We start from the raw sequence: 19,842 nt of genomic DNA, 5'->3' as shown, positions 1-19,842 counted from the left end.
GCTTTGCTCCTCCCCACCCCCCCACAACTCCACTCAGCACTGTTTAGAAAACAAAGCTCTGAAACCCGAGGCCTTTCTTATCAGCTCCCAAGCCAGGGACTCGATTTACATTACAATCCCCAGGCTGGGACCTGCTGGCCGGGGATGGAAAGAAGACCGGAGGGGTTGGGGGTGGGGGGGTCGAGGGAAGGGGTGTGTGGGTGTGTGTGGGGGGGGGGGGTTTGTGTTATCAGTGCTGCTGCTCATTTCCTGCTAAGTATCGTTTACTCCTAATCCCCTCTCTCAATGGCTTCTGTACACAAGTAGCACAGCTCCCCGGCCTGCACTAATTCTTCTGTCAAAGGCAACAGGGACGCTGGCTACTGATGCGTGTCCCTTTCTCTCTCTCTGTCTCCGTCTCCCTCTCTCTCTCTCGCTGTAAGGTTCAGTGCTGTGTAGTTGGGTCTTTCAGTAGGTCAGTCAGCCTGTCGGTCAGTCAATTGGTCAACGTCTTGGTTTTCTTCCATGCCTCTCTCTCCCTCTCTCTCTCTCTCTCTCTCACAGTGTTAATGTACTGTGTCCAGACTATTAGTCAGTCAGTGGCTCTAACCTAACCCCATTCCTCTCCCACACTCTTCAGCGCAGTGCAGTTTTGATTTCCTGCATCCAAAAGCCACTTTGATGGTCTAATGAATTTCTTTGCTCGATCATATGATCACTTTTGCTTATCGCCTGGATTCCCAGTTTGGGCAGAAAAGCCAATCTGAGGGTGGTGAGAGTCAGCCCCACGCTGGAGAGCAAGGGGTGTGGCGACAGAGTGGGAGAAGAAAGCATTGACTCACTGTACAGATGAAAAACACATACACACAAACACATACACACACCAAAAAAACAGACTTCTTCTTTGCAACAGTCTGGGTCCTTGTCTCTGTGTTTGTGTGTGTGTGTGTGTGTGTGTGTGTGTCTGTAGTAACTGTACTCAGTTTAGCATGGGCACTATTCCAAGCCCTCTGTCCTCACACTAGACAGACTCATATTTGGTTTGCAAATTTAGATCCTATTTTTTCCTTGCTCATAAGTGCATCAGTGTGCGAGTATGTGTGTGTGTGTGTGTGTGAGAGAGAGAGACAGACAGATAGGGAAATATGTGCTGAGAGTGTGTGTGTGTGTGTCTGTGTTTTGCACTACGATCTGCAAAACCTTTACAGTTAAGGGCTACACAACATAGACAGGAAGGCAGTGCAGCGGAGTCTATAAGGGTCAGGGACTGGGAGGGAGACGGAAGCTGCTGGTTAGAGCTCAGAGACCTGGAGAAACAATTTCACCCCAGGAATAAAATAATGAAGCAGGCAGACTTTGTTTTTTGTTTTTCTTTACATATTGTGGCCTTCCTGCAGCAGAAACACAGGGCTGCAATGCTGCTGTCTCCCTTCTGCAGTCTGTGTCTCTGTGTGAAGAAAGCAGCTAAAGGAAGACTTGCCAAAACCAGGCACCCGACCGAAGCCTTGACACACCGGTCACCAACCTACACTCAGACCGTCTCAATACCACCCAGCCTGGAGTAGAAGGCCTCTTACCTAGTAATTTTCCCAATCAGAGCTTTTCCGCTGTTTTAAACTCGACTTCTCCAACGTTTTGCGAGCCAAGCAAGTGCAAAAGTAAAATTAAGCAAATTATCAGTCCAATTCAGAATGCAGAGATAGGGCAGAGAGCATGGCTGGCAGGACCATGTGTGCCCCAGAGCAGGGGCTGAGATGCAATTGCTATGTTGTGATACAATCACTACACACCATGTCTCTGCTGTATTCCTACTGTAGCTTTCCAGATGCAAATTTTGAGTCAGGGCTGCCGTCCTGTTTGGTGGAATAATGGTGGCTCAGTTCCACTGAACCCCAACAAGCTGTTATTTCGACAGGCCACGCTAGGCTGATAACCGTAACCAGTTCTGGCTCCACTATTGTTTGCAATCAAGTGCCACCGACAACAAATCCACTGGAGCTCACTGTTTAACAACACACATAGGCGCTGACTAACAGACTGACTGAATGTGGCCTGTCTGTCATCACGCACTCAATCCCCCCCCAAGCTATGGAATTCGGTGGTCACCCTCGTCCTGGGGACTCTAACGCCTACACACACAGGGGCAAATGGCGAGGAGAGTCTGTGGGGTTTTAGTGCTTGCGTACTTTTCTCTAACCCGGTTAGGGTCTGCAAAGGAGGAAGTATGTTTCTCTTTCACAACAGCCCTCCTGGCACAATCACCCCGCCCTGCTTTCTCTGTGTCTGCCCACTTCCTGCTGCCACCCTCACCCCCACGCCTGTGTCATCACGCCGCCCCACTGCACTGCATCACGCAGCTCTTGCACAAGTGCCACTCTCGCAGAAATCTCTCTCCCTCTCTCTGTCTCTTTCGCTTGCTGTCCTCTGACCTTCTATGGAAATGGAAACTGACTATTTCTGCCCTTTTGAACATGACTGAACAGTGGATTGTGGTTTCCTTCGGGCTTCACTGGCCTTGGCCATGCTTGTCAACACTGGGCCATGGAAATGGCAAGATACACCCGGATAAATGTTTCTAATGTTTACGTGTGGTGTTTTTATGTGTGGTAGAGTGTGGTAAAGCACAGTAAAGGCCTACATCTTTAAGAGGGAAGATGTGTGGACTGGCTTTGAGGCAAAAAATATATTTAAAAAAAGACACACGGCACCACAAACAGAGACAGGAGTGTAAGGCTTCAATGCAGACTCAGGAAAAACAAAATAAACAAAGAATAAACAAAATATAATTCCTGTCAACAACTGTCTGCAAACTCATTACCTGCCACCCCAACCCCACTCCTCCTTCACTGACCCCCCCACCTCCTCCTCCTCATTCTCCCAGCCTATAAAGATGAGGTGCCCTTCCTGTTCACATGGGGCCATCTTTGAAAGGGATCCTGTGATAAAACTGGGCTTCTGTCAAGGAGATGGGTCAATAAAAACACCAAACTGCACAGAGGGAGAGGATCCAATGGCAGGAATTTACACACCCTTGTCATAACCACACACAGACAGACATACACACACACACACACATTCGGACTCACACCTGCACAGATACACAGACACACAAACAGATGCACAAAGAGCGAGAAATGGAGCGACACGCCAAGACAGTTGGTAGATTCATACTACCACACTGACACAAACATACAGACACATCCCCACTCAGAAACAAAAACAGACACAAGAGAGACAGGATCACACGCTGAGTAACACACACTGACAGTTTCAGATTCACACTACCAGAGTCCCACTCTCACCCTCTCTCTCTCTCTCTCTCACTTCTCTCTCTCATGGTGAAGGTGGTGGGGGGCTGTGCTTTAAGGGTGTGTGTGTGGGGGGGTTGTTAAACCAGGATTGCCCCCTCATTTTGCAGCACACTCACACAAAAGCTGCCTTTCATTTTTTACTGCACCTCATAAACCCCACTATGGCTTTTTTCTTTCTCTCTCTTTTTTGATGAAGCCGAGTCAACATTTGGCCACATTGCTTTTCCCCCCACTTTGCACAACACCATTCTGTCAAACAACACAGAGCTTCAAACAAGATGCCCCCCCAACCTCCCGACCCCCACTCCACCTCCCTTCCTCCTCCTCTCTTCAGTTGAAACTGCTTCCAAATGTTCCCAGATTTCCCTGTTCCTCATTGCGGGTACCTTCCCCCCCCACCCCCGAGGGGAGACTGCAGGGGACAGGGCTGTGGGGTGAGCAGAAAACGAAAGAAAAGTGCAACACCTGCAGGGTACCAGACTGATCTGGTTTGACAATGGTGCAATATAGGACTACAAAAAAAAGGTTTGAATCTCAAAGTAAATGAGAAACAGTTTGCAGTTTTGTGTTATGGCTTGCCAGTTGTGTTTTGTTTACAATACTGTATCTGTGTGTGTGTTTGTGTGTATGTGTGCATGTGCTCACTGCAGTCCCTCCTGTCCTGTTCAGTCCTCCTGTCTAACTGCCATTTCGCACACGTTCTGTGAGTTACAAAGACTTGGTTGTAGTTTTTTTAATCTCAATAAATGTATCTGAAGAGAGAGCCCTAAATTTAGCAGGCCCGTTGTAAGCAAGCCACGCTCAGGGTACACCAGGCAGGGCTGCTCTTTGGCCCCGCTTATTGCTTCCTCCTCTCAGCAAATAGAAACCTCAAAATCTGCCATTCAGCGTGGAAGTGGGCAGCCGACTGCGCTCAAACAGAGAAGTGACTCCCTCAGCACAAAAGAAAAAAAACAAAAAAACATAACAGCTCTGACACTTCCTTCAGCTGCTGTGCGCCCGGAGCCTCACAGTGTGAATACAATGAAAGAATGGATAAATAAATAAAATGCACTGGTACCTCAAAGTCAAGACACCTACAGACAAGGGCACAGCTTCCCTCCCTAGTCAGTGTGAGCCAAAGCATCTCCATTATATCCTGTTACTCTGCATGTTACTTTCACTCTCATTGGGTTTTGCTGTTTCTTGTCTCTGAAACGTGCTGCTGCAGGATAGAGCTTCAAATTAACAGGGAAAGGGAGGGGTGAGAGAAGAAGAGATAAAAGCTGTTCCCATCAGATTTCCTGGAGGTTAACACCTTGTACCCTGCTCTCGACACCATAGGTACTGTAGAGCCCCACCTGCCCCCATCTTCACCAACTCTGCACTGATGTTTCAGAGTGACCTAATTACTTGAAAGCAGTTCCTGTACATGGCGTGCTCTGAGGTTTGAGAGCTGGCGCAGAGCAGTTTGGTGCCCACTGAAGGCAGTGGAGGGGAAACTAGTTCCTGCTCAGCTCAAGATTTAACGGTGCCACGCAGTTTCAGTGCAATGTCCGCCGGGTAGCTTTGGCTTGTGTTGGCCACCCACTGCTACAGCACATGTAGAGCAAGAAGGCACCAGGTTTCTGGGTTTCTGGTGAGATGAGAGTTCTGGTGAGATGGGGATTCTGGTGGGTTTTGGTGGAGACCATGAAATGCAAGTTGAGATTTCTTATGTTCTGTGACAGAATGGCAAAGTGGGAGAGGGTGGAGACATAGTGGATAAGAGTGAGAAGTTATTGCGAGTGCGTTGGTGGGTGGGTGGGGCAGGAGCAGCAAAGATGAGACAACGTTCTATTTTTTCTCTTTTTTGTTGCAGAAGCAGACTGCAAAATGGGGAATTGCTCATTGGGCAGTTGAGGTTGGGTTTGGGTTGGGTTTGAGTTCTGCTGCATGACGAAGGGAAAATAACGAGAGGTGGAGTGGCTGTGCTGTGACACGCCCGTTTCCCCTGCACCTGTCACTGCACGACTGGGTGGGTCTGTGTGTGTGTATGGGATATGAGTGTGGACTGTCAGGACTCCACCTAGATGACCACCTCAGCTCCCCATTGAGCCCCCCAGCCCCCCAGCCCCCCCATCCTCCTTTGTCTGCGCTCAGTATTGCATGCTGTTTTCTTATTTTTTGAAAAACAACACAGATATCCTCAAGCTGTAATCTTATAATCACAGGCAACTGATAAGGGACGGCCATAGTAAAATCGTGCCTCTCTTTCCACTGACGACAGCCTGAGACGCTCAACAGTTTGTACTGGAAGGAAAAAAGTATAAATGACAATAACACGCACATAGCCACGCACAAGTGCTGTACACTGACTGCTTAATCTCTGATCTAGTTAACAACTGGATGAGCGAGAAAGGCCACAAATCAACCTTCTTTTACTAGTTTTTAGCGAAATGCTATGCCTTTCCTTTCAGGTAGAATCGAGGGTCATACCTTTCCAAACCATGGGAAGATAGCAAGCAGAGTGGAAAAACAGTCAAACCAGTTTGACACTTTTTGTCAGAGCAGCTTTGGCATAGAAAACAGCATCTGATTATACACTCACCTAAAGGATTATTAGGAACACCATACTAATACTGTGTTTGACCCCCTTTCGCCTTCAGAACTGCCTTAATTCTACGTGGCATTGATTCAACAAGGTGCTGAAAGCATTCTTTAGAAATGTTGGCCCATATTGATAGGATAGCATCTTGCAGTTGATGGAGATTTGTGGGATGCACATCCAGGGCACGAAGCTCCCGTTCCACCACATCCCAAAGATGCTCTATTGGGTTGAGATCTGGTGACTGTGGGGGCCAGTTTAGTACAGTGAACTCATTGTCATGTTCAAGAAACCAATTTGAAATGATTCGACCTTTGTGACATGGTGCATTATCCTGCTGGAAGTAGCCATCAGAGGATGGGTACATGGTGGTCATAAAGGGATGGACATGGTCAGAAACAATGCTCAGGTAGGCCGTGGCATTTAAACGATGCCCAGTTGGCACTAAGGGGCCTAAAGTGTGCCAAGAAAACATCCCCCACACCATTACACCACCACCACCAGCCTGCACAGTGGTAACAAGGCATGATGGATCCATGTTCTCATTCTGTTTACGCCAAATTCTGACTCTACCATCTGAATGTCTCAACAGAAAGCGAGACTCATCAGACCAGGCAACATTTTTCCAGTCTTCAACTGTCCAATTTTGGTGAGCTTGTGCAAATTGTAGCCTCTTTTTCCTATTTGTAGTGGAGATGATTGGTACCCGGTGGGGTCTTCTGCTGTTGTAGCCCATCCGCCTCAAGGTTGTACGTGTTGTGGCTTCACAAATGCTTTGCTGCATACCTCGGTTGTAACGAGTGGTTATTTCAGTCAAAGTTGCTCTTCTATCAGCTTGAATCAGTCGGCCCATTCTCCTCTGACCTCTAGCATCAACAAGGCATTTTCGCCCACAGGACTGCCGCATACTGGATGTTTTTCCCTTTTCACACCATTCTTTGTAAACCCTAGAAATGGTTGTGCGTGAAAATCCCAGTAACTGAGCAGATTGTGAAATACTCAGACCGGCCCGTCTGGCACCAACAACCATGCCACGCTCAAAATTGCTTAAATCACCTTTCTTTCCCATTCAGACATTCAGTTTGGAGTTCAGGAGATTGTCTTGACCAGGACCACACCCCTAAATGCATTGAAGCAACTGCCATGTGATTGGTTGGTTAGATAATTGCATTAATGAGAAATTGAACAGGTGTTCCTAATAATCCTTTAGGTGAGTGTATAAGAACAAGAAAAAAAAAAAACATATCCCAGTATCACGTCCTGATATCTACAAGCGCACAGGAACACGAGGTAAGAGAAATGGGAAAAAGAACAACAACAACAACAACAACAACAACAACAACAACAACAACAACAACAACAACAGAAAGATCCTAACAGGCTCCAGGCTGGGTCACGCCTTCGGTGATTGGTTAATTAGCGAGAGACAGTGGACTGGAGCGAGGTTTAGGTGCCGCCCCAGTCACTGTGTCTTTAAGAAGGCTGCCTGAAAAACTTCAGAGCCTCGAAAAAACATGGTGTGTCTGATCCTGTTGGGGGAAGCGGGCCAGAGTGTAAATTGAAAGCAGGTATCCCAAAGTCTCCCTTTGAAGTGGAAGTCTGGCGCAGAGAGCAAGAGAGACAGAGAGCGCCATTCACAGACACACACACACACACACCGGCCAGCGAGAACACACCAGGCTCACACACACCTCTGCACTGGCACGGCACATACTCCTAGCGCTCACACACAACCACATACACACACACAGACCACAGACAAAACAAAAGTCCACTCCGTCAACTAGGAAAAAGACAAAAAAGGTAAATACATTTTTCCAAATGGATTCACGTTTCCCCTCTCCTTTGATGTATACAAACATTGTGCAAACTAGTTTAGAAAAGAAAAAGACCAGAAATCTCACCTTTCCATTTGTAAAAGTGAGTGGACTTGTGGGAAACTCCTAATGCACAGACAGCAGTTTGAGCTGTGCCTCTGACAAGAAAAACTAGTATTTTCATAAGTGTGTGTGTCTGTTGCGGGGGGGGGTTGGATAACTAATCAAATGCATTCATACAAATATTATCAGAACAGAGGGGGGGTGTAGGTTCCACTCACAGGTGCGGCCCTGGACTGTTCACATGGTCTCAGCTCGAAGGAAGGAAGACTCTCTCAGAAATATCAAAGCACGGCCCATTCTACAGCAGTCTGCCCCAGGAAGACATGGGCTCCTATTTCACAGGTCTTATCGCCTCTGATCAAAGAGACACAGAGAGAGGTGGGGGGGTGCTAAACAGACTACACTATACATGTATATAAATATATATCACAGTGCAACAGAGCCAGAGAAACCACAGCTGCTAGTGTGTGTCACCTTTATGCCCACAGAGGCAGTAAGATGGGCCACAAAGCCGACTGTACATGAAGGCAGTACAGTGTGGGGATGGGATGGCATCTGAATCTGCACACCGTTTCACCAGTCACTTTTTAGTGTGACAGTATTCATAATAATAATGGCAATCCGTGGTGTATTCGAGGGCATATGCAGGTATTCATCTTATGCTAACGTACTTTGAAGGGAACTTTGTGTATGCCATTGACGAATCGCTGAACCCCCCCGATACTCTGATGGTAATAATGATGATAATGAGATGGCAATCGATGATGATGATGGTCAGTAAAAATGCTCAGAGGAAGTATGCATGTCATAATGGGCCTTGGTGCAACACAGACATGCATGAAAACACAGTACAGGACACAGACACAGATCCATATCCATATAGTCAGCTAGCAAATTAATACAATGATTTCTAATCTTGGTCCTGATAAAAATAATGATTCCATGGATGGATGGGCGGAGGATAGTCAGATTCAGGAATATATTCCTTTCCTTATTTTGTCTATCATTTCTTCCCCCAATGGGACAGACAAGGACCTCTCCGAACCATTATTTCAATTCTTCCTTAAGTAAGCTCCATGACTCTTGAACTGAGACTCGTAAGAAAAACATGCCAGTGTTGTTTTAGGGCTATTCATCAAAAAACACTTCACCCAGAATTCACAATCTGACAGCCAAAACAAATTTGGGATTGCATTTACCTATGAAACAGAACGTGTAAAATAAATAAATTCAACATTTTACTATTCAAATGACAGGGCGTCAAGCTTAAACAGGTCCACAGGATGGAATTGTGGCAGTTAAGCCCAGCCAGCTAAGGTCGGAAACCCAAATACTGGGAATCCCTTCACAGGTAACTGAGGGGCCTACAGGCTACTAAAGACTAAACTCCCTTATCAAGAATATTGTCTCTCACCCTCCACCCACATTGCCCCCCTCCCACTGACTTTTCACAGTCCACAGTCCTACTGGCTTTGAAATCCTTTAATTGAGTCTTTGTAGTCAGAATGATATAATTAAAGACCTCCCTCAAGACAAACAAATTATCTAAAATTAAATCTACACAGGCACAAATAGCCCCCCCCCCACTGGCTCCCACTGTTCTATCCCCCCTCCCTAGGCTTGTGATCTGAGGCTTTTAGCACTAATTCCATCACTTCATCCCTGCTAAATTCCAACAGCACTTCTCAATTCTTTGTTAGGACTGAGAACAATTGAGTGATTTGTTTTTTTAAGAGGGGGGGGATTTGATGTGATGATTGACCTGTTTCTTCCACACTTTACACTACTTCAAGCCCTCATTAATTAAAACCTATTCGGATTTTTAAAAACTCACCCCACAATGCAGGTAAGCATAAGATAAAACACTACTGTCTGAACTGCTGTGATAATAGTTTTAATAATTGAACATCCATTAAAAATAGGAAAACAACTAATAACATGGAATATACATGGTGGGAACTAGTTTAAAAAATCTAAGCATATTACCTATTCATGTATTTAGATTTTTGTTAATAATTGACATTGGTTTAATATAGTAAGAATTGCAGAGTAAAATTAGGTAACTGAAAACTCAATGCCCAACTCATTTAATCATAAAATATACCTTTTGTTTGCATGTCATGCACATAAAACAGCTGTATACATATACAGTAGAGAATCTAGATGTTTTTTTAAAGATATCAAATGCCATGCAATGCAAACTCACTTCCTAAAATGTGTACAAAGGAACGTCTGACCATGACACACAGTTTATTAGCGCAACATGGATTTATTGTGGTAATACTATGTACATTTGTGTTATTTTCTGATAATTATTTTGTTATTATGACATATTATTGCTTATTTCACCATCATATCGCACTGTTTCACAATAATTGTTTTAATATGAGATAATATTGCATTAGGTCACAATAATAATTGCGTTATTAAAAGATAACTTTGTCCCTACATCATCAACACTGCTGCATATAAGAAAACATAAGGACCAGACCTATTTCCTGGTGGTTTTGCTCTGTACTGTGTATTATTCATAACCTTTACACCTGAACTCGAAAACCCCTGCTGTTTGTCTTACTCAAAGATGTAGCTTTAGTGAGCCAAATACCAAGGCTTTGCAAGCTTATATACAGGTTAGGAATAAAAATGTCAACTATATTCCTTGCAGTGAACTGTATATTTGTATTTATATACTATACTATATCACTATTTAACTTGCAAACCTCTTATATTTGGTTCAGAATACCAGATTAAAAGCAAGTGATAACATATGGCTTAATTAACTGGTTATAGTATAGACGTTGAGTAAGCAAAATATCAAAACATGCTAGTGGATGTGTATTTATTATTTTGACAAATGGTGCAATATACTGCTATGTAAATGTTTCATGTGGTTAGCAAAACGTTTAATTTCTAGGTTAATTTACCCGTTTAGTACATTGTCATCGAGACATTCAATATAATGTTCGTACTAATACTGAATAAAGGCAGAACTGGTATGTCCTCATGGAAGTTGAATATCAAATATCAAAGTCTATTCAATGGGGTCTCTCTTTTCTATAGACACTTAAACAGATATGCAGTTGCAATATGAGTATTTGTAAAATAATGCATCGAATCTTAAATCTGCATTGTCTCACATTAATGGAATAATTATTGCAAAATAACGCATTATTATCTGGTATTAATGCAAAAATAAGATCCTTCTCTGTGGCACAAATAAGCTTCCGTGTGACTCACCAAATAACAAAATTGCTGAATTTGTGATTAACTCAGGTTATATGTTCTGATTTTGCCGATAAAACTTATAATTATACAAAAATAGAAATATGATATTTTTATGTATAAACCCATAACCATTTATAAAGGATGACCGGGACCATTTAATTAACAGAAAACACACAACCGGACAACTATAATATATCCATATTGACAACCATAACAATTCAATAATTAAAAAGTAATTAAAAATAAATCAACAAACATACCCTGTTCCTTTAGTATGAATCCCATGTGTCTTTCTGTTTTTCTGTTTTGTTGTTCCCACACCAGACGGGTCAGCTCTAATTAATGTGTTTTTATCTCACAGTTGCCAGTGGCTTTAACAACTCAGCCAATCAGCACTCACACACAGCTGTCACACGCAGTGTAACTATTTTCCTCTAAATGTTTTTAAACATGTATCATTCACCACACAATATTTTCAGATATTTTTGAAAACACGTTTTTAAAATAAGTGAAACACCTAAGAAGGCTGTGTCATGTTAAAATCATTAAATATTAAAATCATAAGAAAAAGCAAACTGGGGGCCCCACTTGTCCAGGTCATGGTCCTAAGCAATTGCTTAGTCTGCTTATAGCTACCACCAACTCTGAAATGTACAAGAGAACAGCAGTCAAAGTGGCTACTGATTTTGCACACGTCTACTGCCTTAATGCCATTTAACAGTGTCATTTTCATTGGTTACACCTGACAGTCCCTAATTACACTTTACCAAGAGAAAGTTGAGCAAAACAAAAAGGGGGTGGGGTTTGGACAATCCTGAATGAAAGGAATTAAAGCCATCATTAGAAGACACAAAGAAATACAAAATACATTTTCAGAGTGAAGATCAGTCAATTAACCAACAGATCTCACATAGGAGAGAACAGATGATACAGAAATGTATGTCAAATTTCCCAAACTGAGTCAAAGAACACAATACATAAAATACAAATGCTTTCCTTTTCTACACCTATACGAAATGTGTACATTCGGTAAAACCCTCCTCCATAAAAGTGCCTGCCACCCCACAGACACACTTTCCAATCAGACATCTCTAGTATGCCAGCTGTTGACACTATATCTTACCAGGAATTTGGCAAGGTACCCTTTCAATATTGATACTGAATATCAGATTGTTTAGCTCAGGACCAACAGAAATATAAACATGACACTCCTGCACCGTTCTCACAGAGCCGACAGGAGCCACAACGAGGCCGAAACCAATTCAAACTAAACTAACCAGGATAACCACCTTGCCATTTGTCCTACAGTGAAGGATGTTTCTCCCACAAATACAGAGATAAAATCACACCTCAGAGTGACAGACAGACAGACACAGGCATACAAACAAATAGCCGGACCTATAGAGCGATAGATAAATAGATACAGACAGACACAGCAGTGTAGCACAGCACAGTGAAGGTGTGTTAAAAACTATGGTCAGACCACAGTCAAACCATGTCAAAAGTACAAACATCCTAAGATAAATGTGCGAGGGTAAACTTACATAAGGGATAGGCTGGGCAAGTGAGCTTTTGTGACAGGCTGAAGTATGAAGGATTGTTCCAGTGTTTGCGAACCCACTTGGTTCTTGATCCAAACATCAGTGCCTGTCCCTTGAAGAGGATAAGACAGTGGAACTGGTTTGGCCGATTATTCTCTCTCACGTCTCACACTCGTGGGCTGTTTATGGGGACAGCGTAGAAACTGTACACAGTGCCACTGAACAACTGGAGATGAGATTTTGATCTCAATCTTGTTTATCTTCTTGGTTACAAAAACTAAATGAATAAGCACTATGTTTTTTGCTGTTTTCATTTGGGAAATACTTTTAAATGAAATGACAAATGCATACATCTGAAATTCAACTTGGTGGTCAGGAGACAGTGGAATTTCCCCTAATGCCCTGCCCATGCTGACAGGACATCTGTCTTCATTAAGGGAAACACTGTGTGGGTGACACTCGGGCTCTGAAACGTTTGTGTCCTTGGGATTAATGAAGATTAATGGGTTTCCCAAAAATCAAAAATTAAAAAAAGACAGGAAAGACGGAAAAGAAGAAGTCATGGGTCGAAAAAACCCACATAATATCATAAATAACTGATGGTACTAACGATATTGTTTTGGAATGCTTTTTTGGAGATCTTAAATAAATATTTTTTTTATCTGTGATGTCACTAGTCTAGTCTTAGCTCCCTGTATGGGCTCAGAAAACTCAGCAGAGACAGGCAGAGAGACAGACAGACAGAGAGGGACAGGCAGAGAGACAGGAAGACAGAGCAATAGAAGTTTTATGAATGCTGCATTTTCCCTGAGCCTTGGCAACTCTCCTCAGTTAGACTCTGAGCCTGAGGACTGACAGACAGAGAGAGAGAGAGAGAGAGAGAACTGGCTGGGCCCTCTGGCACTGTACAAGATTCTCTTTTTCGACAATGAAGACGCAGTGCATTCTCATTTATTTATGTGTTCATTTGCTGGTTTAAGATCATTTTATTTTTTAAAGGGGATATTGGCCAATAATGGCATCCCTCTAGTAATCACAATGAACAAAACCTGATCATACCATTTTACGAAGTGAAGGAACACAAGAGGTGAATAAACCTGTTATGTAAGTCAATATATTTACCTTAGGCTAGGGGGTGGGGGGAACCCAAAAAACAATCAATTAAAGAAATGCCACAGATATGCCACAAACTGAGTAATCCCCTAGTAATATTAATCATATCGTCATGACAATGCTAACCAGAACCAAAAGCAATTGCGACAGTAAACAGCAGGATTCCAATCTGAGCTGGCTGTGTTTTTGGTACGTGTCAAATTTCCTCTCCCTTCTATCCAAGATTCATCCTTTAATCATTTTTTTTTGGACTGGAGGAGGGGGGTTCCCTGGACTCTTCCCTATGTATCAGAAAGTGGACATTCTCACACCAGTATTATTGATGCACTTCAATATGTTTTTATAGCCACTCCAACTAAAATAAACACGCAAAAAGTACACACATAAACAAACAAACTCTACAGCCTGCTCCTGGGTACACTGGGTGTTCAATGCTGCATCAAGGCAGGAGGGTCCACACAATGTGTGGCCTATTTGTATGTGTGTGCGTGTGTTTTATTTTCATTTAATTCTACACTGTCAGACCCCCCCACACAGTCCTTGATACAATCAGGCACAGTACAGTCTTGCCCCACTTTGTCAATTTTAAAAAGGCACACAGACAGAGACACAGTGACAACAGAGAAATGAAAGACACAGATGAGGATGCAGAGGGGAAACTTACACTGAATGCTGGCTGTCCCGGTCCAGGCAAAGGGGTCAAGGCCCCCAAAGAAGGGGCTAGCCTTCCGTAGCATGCAAGCCCCCCGATTTGTGACGTCATACAATTGTCGGGGCGCCATGCCCAGGGCCTCCATACAGTCAAACATGGTCCGTACTCTCTGGCAGATTCCGACCAGCTTACTTGCCCCCCCCGAGAGATCTCCAACTGCTGACACCCCCCCCCCCCCCCGTTCCTCACTAGCTCCCACACTGCACCCCCCACCCCAAAAAAAAACTCCTTCCACAGACTGTCCTTCAACACGTCAGAGGGTCACTGGAGAAGGAAGGGGAAAACAAAAACAAAAAAAACGAAAACAAACCCAAAGCAAAAAAAAAGACTGAAAAAAATGTCACGGCACCTCCTTGACTGAACTGGCACCCCCCCTCCCCCTGACTCGCAGCCCCACAGCCCCTCTGGTCTGGAACAGCCCACAACCACTTCTCCTATCAGTCCACAGTGGGCACCCTGCCTGGCTCCCCTTTGCCCTGCGACAAGAGCCCCCTAATCAGTGTGTTTGCAGCTCTGGGTCTTGGCTGGCTCCTGCTGTCTCCTCCTGCCCCTGGGCTGGCTGTTCGCTGTCTGCTGTAACAGACCTAAATAACAGGCTCACACAACACTCACTGCCTCCCAGATACAGCGGAACAAACCAACTGCTCCTGTCCGTGTAGGGGGAGGGGGACGGGCAGCGGGGGTGCGCAGAGAAGGGTGTAGGGAACTAGCAGAGAGAGAGAGAGAGAGAGAGAGAATGGAGGGAGGAGAGGGTGAGGGGAGGGGGCTGTGGGGTTTCTAATCTCATTACTGGACAAACTTTCTTCGTTCTCTCTCTGCTCTTTTTTGCTTATTTCTCGTTTTGAACACAAACTAAAATCCTGCCCCAATCTTTTAGCTTTTTCTCTCTGTCTCTGCCTTTTGCCCCTCCCCCATTTCCCCTCTAGTAAATAAGTCCCTTTCTCTTGTTACAGAACCCCCCCACCACCACCACCCTCCCTAATCATAGCCATATTAAAGTACGCCCGTCGCGTCCCACAGTATCGCTGAGAGAAAAATAGAGAGAGAGAGAGAGAGGCAGGGGAGAAAAAGAAAGAGGAAGAGAGAGGTAGAGTACAGTATAGACTGTCTAACTGTGAGTCTGGATAGTGCACCCCCCCAATAAAAAAAAAAAATCTCATAATCCAGAACAAAAAAAATCAAAACAAAAACAAAACTTTGTGCTGATCAGCTTTCAAATGTGTCAAATGGGAGCCTCATTGCACAATTGCTGTGTTTGCTTTTATATATATATGTATTTTAGCAGAAACACAACAAAGATTCAAACAATTCGAAGACTCCTTCCCAAAGAATCCTAGCCAAGGCAGTGGCATCCCAGACTCCAGCAAACAGAAACACAAACGCAGATTCCCATGACTTTGCAGACATGAGCAGACACACATGAACAGTTATGCAAGCAGACACAGCTACCCAAATGCACACTGCTTATGTTTTTGCCGAGTTATGATTCGACACACGGCCAGAGCACATGACTGGACAAGAGGGGGCTCCCTGAGAGCGACGTCTAGACCGGGGGGGTCTCGGACTGGAGCGGACATGTCTGTAATGTGCAGGGCTGAAGTGTCAGCGGGTGAGGGTGACTTACACTCAACTGTATAGCCCCACTGAAAGTTTGGAGAAGCTGTGTTGAGCTGTGCTGAGCTGTAGTGAGCTGTGCTGAGTGATAGTGAGATGTAGTGAGCTATAGTGAGCTGTGCTGAGTGATAGTGAGATGTAGTGAGCTATAGTGAGCTGTGCTGAGTGATAGTGAGATGTAGTGAGCTATAGTGAGCTGTGCTGAGTGATAGTGAGATGTAGTGAGCTATAGTGAGCTGTGCTGAGTGATAGTGAGATGTAGTGAGCTGTAGTCAGTTGAACTGAGCTGTAGTGAGTTGTAGTGAGCTGTGCTGAGTGATAGTGAGATGTAGTGAGCTTAGCAAAGACCTGTTAGGAAAGATTCTCTCTGCTTTTTTTCTTACTTTCTTAAATCCTTTAGGTATTCACCATTTTGTCAGATTATCTCAATTCATCTGTCAACGTGTTTACCAGCCTACATATATTTTTCTTAATCTGTCTATCTCGGAATGCACAGTGTATAAACTCCATGCAGACGTTCAGAAGACTTGTACATCCTGCAAAACAAAGAGTCGTCCCTACGTAATGGCTTGATCTGGTTTCCTATGTAATTCTGCTGCATCGTTATCACAGCCCTAACTATACAATCACATCTGAATGACTGGCTTACAGTAAACAAGTACATAAATCAACTGCACAAAATGTGAGGTAGCCTGGTTTGTAGCAGGACGTGTCTCTCTGTGGCTGTCAGTGAGTGTGCTGTGGGATAGACTCACTCAGTCACTGAGAGTTTGACTCTGCTTTCAGCTGGTTCTCCCCTCCCCCCCTCAGCTGGAGAGAAATGGTACGGCCCAGCAGGCTCTGAAAAGACACCATTTCCTGTCAATCTGTGCTGCTGGCTGGGATCTTAGTAAACACACACACACGCACACACACACACACTCAGACCCCCTCCCTCCCTCCCTCTCTCTCTCTCTCTCTCTCTCTCTCTCTCTATTTTTTCTCCACCCTCTCCTCTCTTTCTTTTCATTTTTTTCTTATACCTCCGCCCCTCGCATTCTCTCTTTCACCTCCCCCCCCCTCTCTTTCTCACATCTTGGATGTATTTAGGGGATATCACATTTTTCTGGTACTGTTTATTGATCTAACTCAAAACGTAAGAAAAAAACTTGGAAACAAACTCAAAAATCCCCCCCCTCTCCCTCTGTCTCTCTTCCTCTCTCTTTTTCTCTCATTCTCTCACCTTCCCCTCCATTCTTTGCTTCTTCCTTGAGATTTTACCTCCAAATCCAAACTCAAATATCAAATATCATATTCAAAATCGCTGTTCATTATGTGTAACGGTGCCAGTCTGGGGTCCCCTCTAACTGAAACCCTGTAAGCGGCCTTATACGTAGAGAGAGAGAGGGAGGGAGCTAGAGAGAGAGGTTGCCCCATACCTCAACTTAAACTGCTCTCTATTGTTATTACATTTCTTGCTGTTGTTGCTAAAGTGCACCCCCTTTCTGTCTTCCTCTCTCTCTCCCTCTCTCCCTCCCTCCCTCCCTCCCTCTCTCTCGCTCTCTCTCTCCCTGTTTCCGTGCCCAGTTCCCCTGCAGCCTCATGTCAACCCTGACTCCCTCCCCCTGCTTAATTCAATCATGCTTTTATTGGAATGGCCTCTATATTACATTATTATTGCCCAAACTAGTACATTATGTACTGTGCGCTCTCCATTTCTTTTCCTCCTCCCCTCCTATTTCACCCTCTCTCTCTTATACCCCTCCCCCCTTGCTCCTTCTCTCTTCACCTCTACCTGTCCACTTTTAAGCTCACAAACTTCTGCTTCAATCATAAGCCTTCCCATATGACCCCCCCCCCCCCGCCCCCCCCATGTTTACCAATCTAGTATTTATTGCACTAGCATTGAGGTTGCAAGAGGGTTTCATTTTAAAATCCACACCGGCTGAAATCAATTGAAAGCCAGTGGGGTTTGTGCTTGGCGACTTTCTCAAATCCAGCCACACATTTTTGGACACGGCCCCTATCAGCGATATAAAAGCATGCATGCGTCTTATTTTCACAATGCACTGTTGCACCTCAGAATCCTGCACTTGTGTGTCACGTCTCCAGGGCCGTCTCTTATGTCCGTTTTGCTCTCTCCCTTCCTCCTTGCCTTCTCTTCTTCATCCTCTCTCCAACATCCTTCCATTACTCTCCTCTCTCCAAAGGTTTCCATCTTACTTTCCATAACCCTTTCTCTTTTTCTATTACTTTCTCTCTCCCTCTCCCTCTCTTCCATCAATTCCATCACTCAGTACTCAATTTTGTGATCAGTTTTGTTATATTAAAACAAGTTCTTAACTCCCAAGGAAGTTAGTTCAGATATTTAATACACACATACTCACCCCCCCCCCCAATCAGCACCACACAGCCCCCCCTCTCCCTCCTCCCTTTCCTTCCCTACTCGAGAAGGCTGAACTCTAGAACAAACCCCCACTGGGCCACTAACTTTCCCCCCAAACTTATGCTGCCCTTCCCTCCCTCCCTCTTTCTCTCTCTCTTTCTTTTGCTCACTCTCCCTATTCCCAGTCCCTCTATCACTTTTTTCCTTCTCTCTCCCCTCCGTTTGTTTTTCCAAAACTCAGCCCCCCCTCTTTCCTCACCACTTCACAGCTCTCCAGTTTCTCTCGTTTCTTTCCCTCTACACTATCGGTGTGTTTTGTTTCCAAGAAAACACATAATTTTGTGATCTTTTATTTGTGTTGCACCCAGGTGTCAAGCAAAGTATGGGACCACACACACACACACACACACACCCTCTCTCCCCACTGTCATGTGGACCTCTAACGCCCCCCCCCATCTCTCTCTCCCTCTCCTTGCTCACCTGTCTCCCTCCCTCCCACCCATGCTCTGTTGCCCCCTCCCTCTCTCCCATTTTTCTGTCCTCTCCTCCTGAACTAATTTGCTATACTGTTTCTCTCTCTTTTTTATAACACTACTCCTCTCCCTCCCTCCTTTACTCTCTCTCCCTCTCTGGCTGTCAAAGAGGGGTGCTGTACAGTCTCAGCCTGCCTGCCTCTGTCCTGTCCACACCTTGAGACAATTACATCCCCCCTTTTAGCAATAGAGGGAAGGCGAGGGGGGGGACGGGGGGGGTGCGGCAAGGGGGGGTGGCTGTATGCAGACAGGAAAAGGGAGGCCCATTCTCTCTCTTTCTCTCACTTATTCACTCTAGATACATGTACAGACTGAAATACTGAACTAGCATCATGGCATTGACACATACTGCTTCAAAACTAAACACACCAATATAGACACAGGACACACTTCCAGATGAAGACTTACATACACAAAGACACCATCACACATGCACAAACACAAAATAAAAGGATCGCGCTTGATAGGTATGCTTATATCTGGTCACGCCAGTGACAGACCAATGAAACACATGTGGACGTTACTGTATAACATTCCGGGAACCTTGACGAAGAAGTGATGCATTTCGTCAACCTGTTCCTCGTGTCCGATTGGTTAGAGCAAAAGCCAATGTCACCCGCGTAAACGCTTGTCAGAACGAAATGTGTTCGTCAGATGGGCTGCGGGCCCGAGCTGGGGGAGTGGTGTGAGAGGAAACCAGGTTGGTGACAGAGATGCACAATGCATTACTGTCTCGTTCTGCCTCTGGGCTCAGGTTACAGAGGTATGGGCCGAGACAAAACAGACGGATGCAGGGACGTGCAGACAACGGGGCTGTGAAACCACAGACATACACACCGAAAGCGGGCGAGTCCCCCCCGTTGCACCTCAGAATCTATCACTCCTCGACTCTGTTGCTGGAAGTTAATAGTTGGAATTTGTCTTACACTGCCCCCCCCGCCTCCCCACGGAAAAAAACGTCACGCTAGGCCACTGACTGACACACCCACACAAACATACAGCA

At 44.9% G+C, this 19,842-nt stretch overlaps 1 protein-coding gene across 3 annotated transcripts in view; it reads right to left on the bottom strand.

Moving 5' to 3' along the window:
* Nucleotides 1-19,842, bottom strand: part of rarga (retinoic acid receptor gamma a) — a 55,726-nt gene that overhangs the window by 12,781 nt on the left and 23,103 nt on the right. Inside the window, exon 1 of one of the 3 annotated variants that reach the window (XM_066708458.1) lies at nt 14,280-14,488. The exons of the other annotated variants lie outside the window; for them this stretch is intronic. Within the exon in view, the coding sequence (XP_066564555.1) occupies nt 14,280-14,424 (145 nt within the window). The 5' untranslated portion in view covers nt 14,425-14,488. Of the gene's footprint in view, nt 1-14,279; nt 14,489-19,842 lie in introns of those variants that run through there. 3 annotated transcript variants of the gene reach the window in all.

This window comes from Amia ocellicauda, chromosome 7 (genome assembly GCF_036373705.1).
Source record: "Amia ocellicauda isolate fAmiCal2 chromosome 7, fAmiCal2.hap1, whole genome shotgun sequence".
Lineage (NCBI taxonomy): Eukaryota > Metazoa > Chordata > Actinopteri > Amiiformes > Amiidae > Amia > Amia ocellicauda.
The sequence above is the reverse complement of the archived record's forward strand: the minus strand, read 5'-3'. Positions and strand labels throughout refer to the sequence as shown.